General features: G+C 44.4%; 1 protein-coding gene across 2 annotated transcripts in view; it reads right to left on the bottom strand.

Annotated features, from left to right (window-relative positions):
* Positions 1-1,506: 1,506 nt before the first annotated feature.
* Positions 1,507-13,881, bottom strand: part of Arfgef3 (ARFGEF family member 3) — a 161,229-nt gene continuing 148,854 nt past the window's right edge. For both annotated transcript variants that reach the window (XM_006986096.4, XM_042262236.2), the window contains exons 30-34: positions 13,766-13,868; positions 13,395-13,526; positions 11,980-12,101; positions 6,646-7,861; positions 1,507-5,134 (exon numbers count right to left, since the gene is read on the bottom strand). In XM_006986096.4, coding sequence (XP_006986158.1) covers positions 4,943-5,134; positions 6,646-7,861; positions 11,980-12,101; positions 13,395-13,526; positions 13,766-13,868 — 1,765 coding nt within the window. In that variant the 3' untranslated portion in view covers positions 1,507-4,942. The remainder of the gene's footprint in view (positions 5,135-6,645; positions 7,862-11,979; positions 12,102-13,394; positions 13,527-13,765; positions 13,869-13,881) is intronic.

The raw sequence follows: 13,881 nt of genomic DNA, 5'->3' as shown, positions 1-13,881 counted from the left end.
TTTTGTCTTTAGGAAAAACAGACAAAGTAATGTGTTTATATTTTGAACATCTAATTGGTGTTTCTAGCCCAACATGTCAATGAAATTTTTAGGTACCTTTATATCAACTGCAAACACTACAAGATGGCCCGAGCAAGGGGATTTCTTAAAAACAACCTTTTCCTAGACTGATCTACTATGAATAAGGGCAATTTATTTTCTAAGAGGGCATAATTATAAATCAAACCCTTTACCAATTTTATAAATCTTTCCCAATATCAAGTTCATATTTTCAATAAAAAAAATGCTAAAAAAATGTGACTTTACTATTCTAAGGCCACCCTAAATCTTGCTGGGTTCCTGCTACGTGGTTCCCAAACACATTTGTGTCCTCAGGTTTCTGCAGGACTCTGGAGTCCTCACCTCCTTCTTCACCTATGGCAGTAAGCAGAAATGTTGGGGTGTGGCACATGGTCCCACACGTACTGTCCTACCTGGAACTTAGGTCTGTTTTGTACAAATTGCTGTTTCCTACTCCGAGGATGTGTACATTTTTGGGGATGGATTATTCTGTGTGTCTCCAAGCTTTGATGGGGACCTTGGCTTGGCACTTGCCAGAGAAGCTGGCAAAGGGGCTCCACTGGCTACGGGGCACTTTGTTGATTAAATGATACGTGAAAAGGTTCCTGAATTAATTACACATGCCCATGCAGGCTGCCATGTTTCTCTGTATTTACAGTCATCCAGGCGTGGCAGGGACCCCATTGTTTCTAACATTACTGGGGTTTTAATGTAACACTAAATATTTTCTTTAGGGTTAACATCTAGATTTTGGTATACATTATAAAGACATTACTTTTAAAATCTGCATAATACTCCAGATAGGTCCAGGAAGCAAATATTTTCATTTTAATCGTCTAAGGAAGGCCTTGCAGTTTTCCCATTCTCTCTTGCTGCAGATCTTACTCAGTATTGACAGTTCAATATATGAGAAAGTGTGACCTTTGTGTTCAGGGATACTTCTTTGCAAACCACTTTGCCTTTTATTTGTTATCCTGAGCAAATCACGAACCTCTCTGGATCTGTGAACTAGACTAGGAGAAAACCCTGGTTTTATAAAGTAACCCAGGGTGTCACCTCTTTCAAAAAAGATCTTCATTCTGTTTAGTTTGGTTGGACTGATAGAAGATTTTTCCTTTTTTTTCAGCAACTATTTTTATTTTATGAGTATTTGCATGTATGTATGCATACCATGTGTGTGCCTGGTGCCCCCAGAGGCCAGAAGAAGGCATCATATTCCCTGAAATTGGAGTAAGAGATAGTTCTGAGTCACCATGTGAGAGCTGAGAACCAAACCCGAGTCTTCTGCAAGAGCAGCAAGTGCTCTTAACCCCTGAGCTATTTCTCCAGCCATAGGTTTTCTGGCTTAAAAAGGAATGATTTCTAAGTAGTGCTGTTCTCTTTTGGGGGAGACGATGGATCTGTATTACCTTCCTGTAATTAAGGCTATTGGACTCTCTTCATTGACTGTGGAAGTATTTTTTTTTTTTTTAAACAAAAAGCATGTGTTGATCATCATACCAGCAAATCTAAGTTAAAAGGACTTTGGACATTAACATTTGTGGTTTTGAGACAGGCTCTTACACTGTAGCCCAGGCTGTCCTGGAACTCACTCCAGTTGGCCTTGCACTCATTCCAATCCTCTTGTTTTCTTAGCCTCTCCGGTGCTGGGATCAGAGACGTAAGTCTGGCTTGATTTAAAATATTTTAAGTTGAGCTGTAGTGTCTGTTAGCATCTTCCTGAGTCGCTAGTGACTAAATGACCCCCAAAATGGTAACATTTGGCATTCATGAAGAAAGCTGTGTCTCTCGTGAAGGGAACAAGAAAACAGCGTGTCAAGGGACAGCCTAAACATGGCTAAAAACTGAGCTGCAAGGGGCTAAGTGAGGCTCTGTGATCCACTATTAAACCTGACAGCTTGCTCTACAGGCCCTCATGTAGCCCAGGCTGGCTTCAGCCCATGTAGCCCAGGCTGGCTTTGAATTTCTATCTTCCTGCTCCCACCTCATGAGGACTGGGATTGAGAGTGTGCACCCTGCTGGGCTGATAGCTAGGCCCCTGGGCTGCCTGGTTTTGTGGTGCTGGGTTCCCTGTTTCATGATGCGCAGTTCTCTAAGCAAAGGAGGCAGAACATTTCAACCTCAAGCAATAAAACTTTGGCAGTAAATATAAGAGAAGCAACGTGCAAAACCGTGATCTGCTCGCCTCGGTACATACAGAGATGATGACTGTTTTAAAGTTCAAAACCCTACCTTGACCTTCAGCCTATGTGACTCAGGAAACAACACTGGTTCCATTCAGACGCTGAGTGAGAGAAGGGTAGAGGCTGAGACTAGCTACTGAGAGGGACTGATTGGCAGTGAGGGGAGGGGCCTGGTTACCTGTGTGTCCTCTCACCTGAAGGACGGACTACTCACTCACTGGCCATTACTTTGCACTGATCAATGTTCCATTTGAAACCATAAATCCCTCCCTCTAGCTGGACTCTGAAGGATGCAGATGTCTTCTCTGGAGTACAGAGAGCTTTGGGGGCGGTCTGAGAACAATGTGGGACTTGGAAGGGACTCTCAGAGGATGATGGGAAGATCTGCCAATGTTGCCAACATTGCAGGTAAGGACATCTTGGGTCCAACATTGGCTACATCTCATCTTTTTATTCTCAGGCCACACTCGGGATGTTAGAGAACACTTTCACAAGCTAGTCTCGCATGCTTTTCTAGCCAGTCTGTGAGAGAACAGGGTTTTACTTCTGGGACATATGTACAAGGAAACTGGCTAATATACTTCACGAAAGGTCACATTTTGTGACATGCTGTAATTCTGTAATGTGGTTAACCGCGGCTCTCTTTCCAGTAAAGTGAGGTACTTATAGGCAGACCAAGAACAGATCCCCGAAGAATCTACAAAATTAAACAGCTATAACTCAACAAAAATTATACTGCTTTTGTTGAGAAAGACAAAGCAAAATCTTTAACTCTCAACTACATTTACAAGGTATATAAAAATCTAAAATTGTAGATAAAAGAATTCATTGCTTATTCAAACAAATATAGTTGAGAGACGGGGATGCATCTCAGTGGTGGGGAACATTTGCGTGCCTTTTATGGGACCCTGGGTTGATTCCCAGCACTAGAAAACAGAGGAGCCAAAACATCTGTTTAGATCAATTTTTAAACTTGGGTAATAATCTAAGTTGAGTCCCTGTCTCTGAAGGCAGAGATTGTTTTGTGGGACTAGGAAAACGTCCCCCAGATTCGGTGATCTGCTTAGGGGGCATGCTGAACGGAGATTTCTTTTTGACCACCCAAGCAAGCCAAAGCACCTTGCTTTTGACCTTGTAGATAGTTACGTAGTTCTCATGGAGGGCAACATTTATGAATATTATCACTGGATAAAGTTCAACCTCTGTTAACTCCTTCAATACTGAAGCGTGGAAGTTTCATTTTTAGAGGATGCTGTGTGAATACATTTTTAGGCCACATCTGCCTCAGTAACTAATCCTACACTGTGGAGTTTAAGTTGGCTTGTCTGAAAAGCTTTAGTTTTTATTATAATGTAAGAAACATACAAAACATATGGTAAGGGCTGTGGGGATGCTCAGTGGTTCCTAAGTATGAGGGACTGACCCTCAGACTCAATTCCTAACCCCCAACGGATATGATTCTATGTTTCAAATGAACTTTCTAATAATACTTACAAAAAGAAATAGACATTTAAAATATTGGCCTGAATCACATGAGTTAAAAGAGAGTAACTCTGCTAGAGAGAAGTGTTTCATATATAGAAAAAAAAAATAGTTTCCTAAATTCATTTTGTCCCTTCCCACTCGGTCTGGAGTTTGCATAACCGACACCAACATTTCACAACTGTATTGTAGTTGAAGATTTACAACGATTCTGTCACAGTCCCTAGCCCACCCCTTCCAGCTGTATCCCCCACCCCACACTTCCTGCCCCTCCCCTGAGAGGTATGCTCACCAGGTGGAGGACTGAGTTCACGTCCTCCCAAGGATACTGATATAAAATGAATTGCATCTTAATCTTTCTTAAGCTCCGAGTGTCATACCTTATGTTCAGATAATGTTGTGGGGCATAGAAATGTCTGTGCAACAAAAGACTAAGGCACCATTTTTCTTTGCCTGCCTTGGGAACAGAAGCAAAGACTCATGGGACACAGGGTAGTCAGTATCAAAGTCTTGTGACTGTGCGCACCCCTGGGTGCTTCAAGCGCTGCCGAGCCACAGACTTAAAAATCATGCTAGGAAAGAATTTCCTTCCTTTAGAAACAGAGAAATAAAGGCACAACTGTACCTTACCTGGGGAAGTTGTGAATAATAACCTGAAAATCTTAACAACTTAATCATAAGGTTGAAATGTTCCTGAATACATTTTAGAAGTCATTTTTCTTGATTAGAACATTGGAAAAATACACTTTTGCAGTTTTCTTCCCAACCAAACTATAATCAGAATATAAACATTCTTCTGATCGAATGTGTATCAGCTTGACTTACCAGCAAATGTTTCCTTAGGACTTACATTGATTTTGAAAATGATGGATTAAATGGACCGGCCTAGGGCTTCTAAAGGAGAGTTGTTGAAAACGACCCATTTTGGGTATAATACTGCAAGCAAATGCACTTGGAAATTAAGTTTAGATTTAGAAATGTATCAAGGAATGCAGACTCTTCTGTAATAATGTGCAAGGCCAGAGATCACCGTGTCACTTGGATACCACTTTGGCATCCAGACTAGCCCAAGGCTAATTAGGGAGAGCTTGGAAAAAGCTTTGTCCTAGGTTTCAGAGAACTAGTTTCTCAGAGACCTAGTCTGAGTGGGCTGGTGGGAGGAAAAATGCAATCAGCTGGACGGGCAGGCAGACTCTGACCACGGGGATCTGAGTCCTCTAAACGATGATGTCGTAGACACGGCCCACTCTCCCCAGCCATTCCCTCACAGCTTGACGGACTCTGATGTCAGTCACGTGACAGGTCAGCTGGCTGATGCACGGGAACACCGCTGGCTGGAGCGCTGTGAAGGTCTGGTCTGGAAGGATTTGAATCTGATTGAGAACGGTTAGCACCATGTTGGTCCATGCCTATGAGAAAAGGATGTAAGAGAATTACTGGCTATCTCATGGTTTTGCACGGCAGTGTTGTTAGGCTCTGGAAATCGGTAAATGGTTTTCTCAGGATTTAGCTCTAGTAATTTAATGTGCCTGTAAGAAACTGGTTTTCACTTCACATATTGAAGGAAGGGAAGAGAATCATCTAACATGAGGGATGTCTTAGGTTTAGCCTTCACAAACTATTAAGAATAAAAACACAGGAGGAAATGTCTATGGGGCGTTGATAGTTCAGTTAGCTATCTGCTAACACCTGGATCACTTGGGATAATTCTACCTTAATTTAGGAGATTAAAACCCCAATACATTTAAAAGCAATTAAGATATAGGAGTCACCAAGAAACTGATCTGCTAAGGAATACACAAGTGTCTCATGGCTACTAGATACTTTAAAAGATCAACCTACTCCAAACCATGGATGTTCCTCAGCATAGAGGGCCTGCCTCGCATGCATGGGGCCTTAGGTTCACCCCTAGTGCTGAAGAAAATGGTCTAGGAAACTTAGGCAGATTCTGTCTTACGAAGTGTACTTCGCTGTTGAATATGTTTCCAAGGAAAAGGCATGACTCCTGCAAGAGTCATGCTCACTTCAAATGTATGCACACGCAGAGGTTCCTAGGGTCCCCCCATCCTCTGAAGTACTGCATCTCTAGCCAGACTCTACAGTAAAGAATTTTCACCTAGAATCCCCCTAGTTCTTTGTTTCCATATTTTCTTATACCGAATAAACACCATTGATGCTGTTTGCCCCTCAAACTCATTTTGACGCGCTCTATACGTGCTAAAGATGGTTAAAATAATTCATCTTAACCCAGCAGCATTCACTCTGGCCTTTTTCTTTATACACTGCTTCAGAACTACAGAATATCCTCAGTGCTGGATTCAAATAACAGAAGGAAGGCTCAAGGCCAGTTAAAGCCCCTTGATTCTTATCCGCTTTAGCATCTTAATTATACAGGTGACTTTCTACTTCTCAATTATGTGTCACATATAGAAAAATGGCTTCTGAAATGATCTGAGAAGAAAATTTGTTTCTCAGGCAGATGCTACACCTCGGTCCAGTCATTCTGACTTGGAGATATGATTTACATCTCCTGCCATGCACCAGTTCGTTCTCTCTCTCTCTCTCTCTCTCTCTCTCTCTCTCTCTCTCTCTCTCTCTCTCTCTCTCACACACACACACACACACACACACACACACACACACACAGCCTGAGCTGCCCACAGCATGTAGCTCAAACATAGCCAAGGAGGCCTTGAACTTATGATATCTGTCTCCACTTCCTCTGGGCTATGATTGCAGGACTGACCATACCTAGTTTAGGGACGTGCTGGGGATATAACCCAGGACTCTTTGCATGCTAGGCAAGCACTCAAACTTCATCCTCAGTTTCCTTTGCTGGTTTCACATCTTTGAAGGCACAGGCTGTGCAAGAGGACACCTCTGGTTTCTGCAACCCAGAAAACTGCTAGCTGGAACTCACCTGGATCTGTGCCTCTGCATCTCGAATAGAGACACTCAGGGAGCTCCCTGTGGAGCCGGAGCGGGGCCTCTTTTCCTGCCTCAGCAGCTCTGGGCCTGCGCTGAAGGAATGGCGCATCTGCCCTTGGTCCATAAGATGCTGTGGCCGCTGAAGCAGTGGTGAATCGGGACCGCGGGGCCCCAGGGGCTCCCCCTTCTTATCCACCTTGACGTCCTTGGGGAAGGCAGGCAGGTTGTGCGGCTGCCTCCTTTTCTTGTACTCAGTCATCAGCTTTGAGATGGTCTTGTCCGCAGCCATGGTGCAAATCTTGTTCCCGGCGCTTTCCCACCACTCTTTCTTGCGGCCTGGATCCTTCTTCTCGGTCTTGGGGCTGGGAGGCAGCATCAGCATGTCCCCGCTGCCCACCCTCAGGCTCAGGGGCTCACTTAGGTGCTCCCTGCGGTCGTCTTCCGAGGGCGTATTTTTCCCGGAGAAGCCACCCGTGGACGGGGTGGACGACTCCGACTGGAAGGAGGGGAGGATGAAGAAGGGGTCGCTCTTGAAGGTGGGTGGCTCCTCCAAGCTGCTCTCCAGGTCCAGGTGCATCTGGATGTAGTGGTTACAGAGCTCCATGCACAGCTTGTGCAGCCTCTTGACCAGCCACGCCCAGTCCGCGTTGCTCACGGGCTGCACGCTGAGCGACGGCAGCCGTGCCCTCCACTGCCTCTTCTCCTTGCCTCGCGGGGGGCTCACCTGGGCGGTCTCCTCAAAGATGTCTTCATCCTCCGAAGAGCACTGCTGTGAGGAATCTGAGCTTCTCTCCTCCTCGTCGAAGAGGACCTTCTTCACTTGCTCGGCAGTGATGGTTTCCTGGTTGGTGAGGACCGCGCACACCAGGGCGTGGAAGTAAATGTTAAAGCTCATGGCCGACTGGCGGTACAGGTTGGCGGCGCCTCCGATGCCGGACACTTTCTTCAGCAGGCACTTCAGCCCTGGGCTCGTGTCGAACTCCCGGGCAGTCCTGTAGGAGTCCAGCAGCAGGTCAAATATCACAGCCAGGTTCTGCATGGAGATGTATCGGAGGAAGCCGGCCAGCTTGGTGTCCGGCACTTGGACCGAGGTCTTCTCCTCTCCTGGAGAGGGGCCTTTGACAAACTCTTCCAGCAGGACATCGTACAGGTTCTGGAGCAGTACTTGGTGAGAGAGCAAGCTCACCACGATCTCCCTGAAAGAGACGCTTCAAAGGCAAAGACAGGGAGTAGTTAGTCAGTCCTTCCTTCACAGCAAGGTAGGCGTGATCCATTTCAGAACATGTGACACTCCAAACTAAATCCACTGTGTTCCAACAATTATTTTTAATTGTGTGTGTGTGTCTCCACCAAAAATTATTTTTAATTGTGTGTGTGTGTGTGTGTGTGTGTGTGTGTGTGTGTGTGTCTCCATGCTGAATATGTGTAGGTCAGGGGACAACTTGTGGGGTTCAGTTCTCTACTGCGACCCCGATGTGTGTACAGGGGGAGCTAACTGAAGTCATCCAGCCTGGCTGCAATCACCTTTACCCACTAAGTCCTCTTGCCTGCCTATTAGTATCTTTGAAAGGGGTAAACTTCCATTTTAATCATGGCTGACAGAATTCCTGGCACTTCTTAAAATCCAGGAGCTGTAGACTGCAAGTTAGGATACTGAATGATCAAGCCATAGGAAATAAACGCAGCACCTTCATTAAAAAAATTACACATGATTCATAAGACAGGACATCCCTAACCCTTCCAAACTTCTACTCTGTTCTCTTACACACACATATTGAAATCTTACTGGTTTGGTTTTGCTACCAAGACAGTTTTCAAGGGTCAAATGTTAATGCTTTAGGTGCTGGAAAAATTTATGCCACTGCTATTATGGTGCTAACATTACAAGATGAAAAATATTGGTAACATAACTCATAACCTTCTACAGCAACCCTGGAAAAACAGCATTCACTCCCATAAACCCTCTATCTGCCAGTCTGGCCACTGGGACTGCGGCACAAACCTTGTGTAGTCATTTGATTTCCCTGAGCCAAATTTCAGGTCAGCTGTGTGGGACCGAGAGATGAGAGAGGACTCATCCTCTGTAGACATCAGTCCAGGGCATCTGGCTGAGGGGTGGGCAGGTAACAAATGATAATCAAACCCTTTTCTAATCAAGTAACAGTTCAGATATGGTAGTTTATATGTAAGTGCTTGAATGCTTGGTTTGGCTGCTTTTTGTGCTGAGAAAATACTATTTCAGGCACTGTATTTACCACTCTAATGGACCAGTGTGGTTTGTGGCTTTGTGTTCCTTTTACTGTTCCTAGAATTTTGTGAAAATAGCTTAGACCATTATATCACCTGTATCATTATACTGCCAACTAATTCCTTTAAATGATACAAGGTCCAGACTTTTTTTGTTTGTTTGTTTTTTCAAGACAGGGTTTCTCTGTGTAGCTTTGCGCCTTTCCTGGAACTCACTCTGTAGCCCAGGCTGGCCTTGAACTCACAGAGATCCGCCTGCCTCTGCCTCCCAAGTGCTGGGATTAAAGGCGTGTGCCACCACTGCCCGGCTTTTTTTTTTTTTTTTTTTAATTTAAAAGATGGGCTGGCCTCAAACTTGCTATGCAGATGAGGATGGATGGCCTTAACTCCTGATCTCCTGCTTCCTAAATGCTGGTACTATAGACATGGACCACTGAGCCAAGACTCAGGACCATCTTGTTGGTATTTTCTTGCTTTAGTCTGCCTTACTATGAACTCGAATTTTAAAATTATTTCTCTCCTTAGCAAAAACTATCATTGTCCATTAATCTCAATACCGACTTTTCACTTCATATGGTTGTCACGGAGGGAAAACCATGACTCTCATTAAGGATGAAATGAACAATAAAAGACTGTCACCCCTGTGACAGTAACCCTGTCAGACAGCTGAAATGACTTCTGCAATGTATCCATACATTGCACACATAGTCACAATGTTGTCTTTTAGTGATACAATTCAGTGGTGCTAAATGTAGTCACTATGCTGGTATAAACATCACTCTCCTCTAAAAACCTGCCATCATCTCCGGCAGAAACTCTGTACGTTAAAGAACTCACCCTCCTCCAGGTTCCTATTTAAATAGTGTTTTGATAAGTTACTCAGTCTTAGGGAAGCTCTGCAGAAGGTTCTATGTGTCCTTGTTAGCATTAGCAGCCACCTTGACAAATGTCTAGACTTATCTGATAAAAAGTTTCAACTGAGTATTTGTCCTTATCAGATTGGTCTATGGCTATGTCTGTGAGGGTTTGTATGGACCCCCTTTGTTGTTATAGGAGCCTCCAGCTCACTGTGGGCAGCACCATTATTTCCTCGGCAGGTAGTCTTGGGTAAAAGAAAGTTCAGCACGAGCCTGGGAGAGCCAACAATTTATGGCCTGTGATTGAAGTTCCTGCTCTGACGTCCTTCAGTGACGGACTAGGATCTGGAAGTATGAGCCGAAGGAACAAACCCTTTCTTCTTCTGGTTACTTTTGGTCAGAGTGTTTTTATCACAGAAACAGGAAGGAGACTAGAACACTACCAATCTGGTCTAAGTGCTTCAAGTCTACAACTTTAGGACCAAACTAAGAAGGTAAACCCTTTACAGACCGGCTCAGATTCTGGTATCTGTGCTTAGTAGTACTGTCCTCAAAAGGAAGGCAGTATCTGTTTTCATTATCTTTAACCTGTAAAGTGGACAGTAATGACCTCCACTAAAAACTGGTGTTAGGGGAAGCAGGAGCTAGAATTGGGGGAAAAGAACATGGGATACTGTTAAAGTTCTCTTTTGAGTGACAGGCTGATGAATATATTATTTTCCACATTTCATTCACACACACACACACACACACACACACACACACACACACATACACACTCCATGTATTCTTTTGTGTACACTAAATGCTAGCTAAAATATTCCATGGAAATGTCGCCTGAATGGTTACGGTATTCAGATGGCTATATTAATTAACAAGCTGTGACACAAATTCACCCAGAGCCTGTGCAATGATAACAACTGCCTTTGTTCAGGTTGCTATAGTGAAATCGCACAGACTGGGCTGTCTTATAATCAAAGAGGTTGATTTCACATTGCTTGGACGTCTGAGAGTAAAGTATCGGTATGGCTGGACTCTGGTGACATGGGAGTACTTCTGTTTCTCTCAATGGAATTAATCCCACTCATGAAGGGCTCAAACCTCATGATTTGCCAAAGGCCTTACCTTCTACACGTAACCTGGGGAGTTAGGATTAAAACACAAGTTTGGAGGAATGCCAAGCCAAGGCCATTGCACCAACTTGCTCCCCAAAGTGGTGAAGGGCAGAGGTCTGTGCTCCACCAGACCTTGTTTGGCTTCTGGCCTTCTCACTTAGTGGTTGTATATTGTTGGATATGTAACTTGGCTCTTCTTGTCCTCATGGGTTAAAGTGCAAGTGGGATGCTATCTGCCATACCTCTACGCAATGTTAAATAAGCAACTGTTACTATTAATATGCCAAAGCAAAGCCAGGTAGCTTTGTATCCAGGACTGAGGATTTTGAGGCAGAATGATAGTATTTAAAAAGAGAAACTTTTTTCCTCCTTTGGTAAGATATGGATCTTTTGGCCTCTTGACAGCATAGTTGTATGTATTATTCATTGAAATGATCTGACCTGTGCCAATCTGAAATTTGGTAGTTACTGTATTTTAAAGTCTTGTTATGATGCCCAGCTGGCCTTAGATTCCTTGGCACAACTGACTGCCCTACCTTTTGTTTAAAAATTTAATTAACCCTTTAAATAAAAGTTTATTACACCTACGGTTTCATGAACTGGGTTGTATCCTGTCCTAATGCATATAGTGAACTCCTAATCCCTAGTTAGAACAGATCATATTTACAGGAAGGGGCTTTAAGGAGGTAATTAAGTAAAAATGAGGTCATTTGGGTGGATCTTAATCCAGTATAGACACATCCTTTGCTAGAGGAAATCTGAACAGAAACATAGAGGAGTCACCACATGTGGACTCAGAAGACAACCATCTACAAGCCTAAAGAAGAAGTCCCACCCACACCTTGACCTCTGACTCTTAGCCTTCAAAACATACTTCTGGGCTGCCAGTCACCTAGCCTGTGGGTGGTTCCTTATGGCAGATTAAACAGTATACATTGTATGTGTGAAATGTGGTTAAAAGGCTTAGCATTTTTATGAAAACCTTTGCTAGGTAAGTCCACAATGCTGCTAGTGTCGATAGCTAAAGCTTGGATTAGAAAGAGTCAGAAGTGGGGCTGGATGCGCTTCCTTGCTTGTGAGCTTTCTCTGTGTTTACAGCGGCATTACCTTTTCTTGGCGTGCCCATTGGGTTTCTCATCAGGAGGCAGTTCAATGATGAGCTGGCAGGACTGAGCATGATCGAAGTTGTTTGGAGTCTTCGGTGAGCACTGGGTGTCCAACATAAATACCTGGAGGAGGATACAGAGGGACAGCTCAGAAGCCCACGTCGCCAACTCCACGGACAGTTTGCTCGTGGCCCTGGGTAAGTAGTTTATTCTCTACCCATGTCTTTACTTATAAAGTGGGATGGCGATGGCTTCCATCTGATACAGCTGATGAAATAAATTGATGCATGTATATTACATAGGCAGAGCATTATAACAGAGCAAATAATGCATGTTGGCTACCAACACTAATAACACTACTACTTCTACCACGTGTCAATTCATCACACTTCAAATACTGACACTAATACGAGGGAGTTGGTATTAGTTAGCTTTCGATTAGTGTGATACACACAATGACCAAAAGCAACTTGCGGAGGAAGGAGTTAATTTCATCTTACAACTTTTAGATCCTAGTCCACCATGGAGGGAAGTCAGGGTTGGAACTCAAGCAGGAACCTGGCGGCCAAAACTGAAGCAGAGGCCATGGAGGATTGCTGCTTACTGACTTTGTCTGATTGCTTGCTCAGCCTGCTTTCTTATAGACCCAGGACTGCCAGCCCAGGGGTGGCTCCACATCAATCATGACAGACTTGATTACATGCCAGTCTGATGGAGACATGTTTTCAATTGCGGTTTCCTCTTCCCAGATGACCCTAGCTGTGCCAAAAACTAACCAGGATACAAGCTATGTGTGTAAAGGCTCATATATATGTGTGTGTATATGTATGTATATATTATACAGAACTGACATACATACACATGTGTATATGTATTTTAATAAATATATACATATATAAGATATGTATATATTTATCAGTTCTGGAGGGGCTTGCACATGCTAGGCAAGCATTCTATCACTTTGCTACATCCCCTTATCTTTGGATATAAAAGTCAAGGCAGGAATAAGAAGTGGAGACTCAACTAACCATGGTGAAGTACACCTTTAATCCCAGCTCTCCGGAAACAGAGGCAGGCAGATCTCTGTGAGTTCGAGCCTAGCCTGGCCTACATAGTGAGTTCCAGGCCAGCCAGGGCGATGTCTCAAACAGATAAAGCTAAGATTCTCAGTTCCTTTCCGGACCACTCTCCTATGGGGACTCCTGATGTGGCTTGGGCAGAGGTGACCAAAAAAAAAAAAAAAAAAAAAAAAAAAACCAAACATCTATCAGAAAAAAAATGGTACTGGCAAGAGCTTAGAGCCTTAATGTGTATGTCTTTAAGTGAGAGGTGGCCTGGGGATGCAGGACATTTGGGATGACTCTGAGCATGCATCTCAAGCTTCTGAAGTCCCAAGATGCACAGTTCAACTCTTACCTGCTGGGCCATGGCCCGGATGCGCCAGTACTCTGCCTCAGCACTCGGGGAGGAGGATGGGGCTGCTACCCGTACCTGGCAGCCTTCGCCACTGAAGCCCTCCGTGGCACTGTGGAAGCAGCCTAGCAGGTCCTAGGGAGGAACAGCAGGCATTCATGGGGTTTGTCTGGGTTCACAGGGCCAGGCCCAATCTCGAATCGGATACTGATAAAAAAAGAACCAACCCAGATTCTTTCTTTTTCCTCATGTTCTGCTACTGTGCAGCTGCCTCATGTGAGGAGGCAGGCAGAACTCAGGTGCCCAGTCTGACCAAGCATGGGGGGGGGGGCTAAGAAAGAAACAACTCTGTGTCCCTTCCGGGGGCATCTTACCTTGACTGGTTTGAGCGTGGCAGAGAACGCATCCTGCAGGGCACAGCACGCAAGTCGCCACATTTCCTCAGTGAACACAGGACCCGCGGTCACAAGGACATACCTGCCAAAAGGCA

This window comes from Peromyscus maniculatus, chromosome 16 (genome assembly GCF_049852395.1).
Source record: "Peromyscus maniculatus bairdii isolate BWxNUB_F1_BW_parent chromosome 16, HU_Pman_BW_mat_3.1, whole genome shotgun sequence".
Taxonomy (NCBI): Eukaryota; Metazoa; Chordata; class Mammalia; order Rodentia; family Cricetidae; genus Peromyscus; species Peromyscus maniculatus.
The sequence above is the reverse complement of the archived record's forward strand: the minus strand, read 5'-3'. Positions and strand labels throughout refer to the sequence as shown.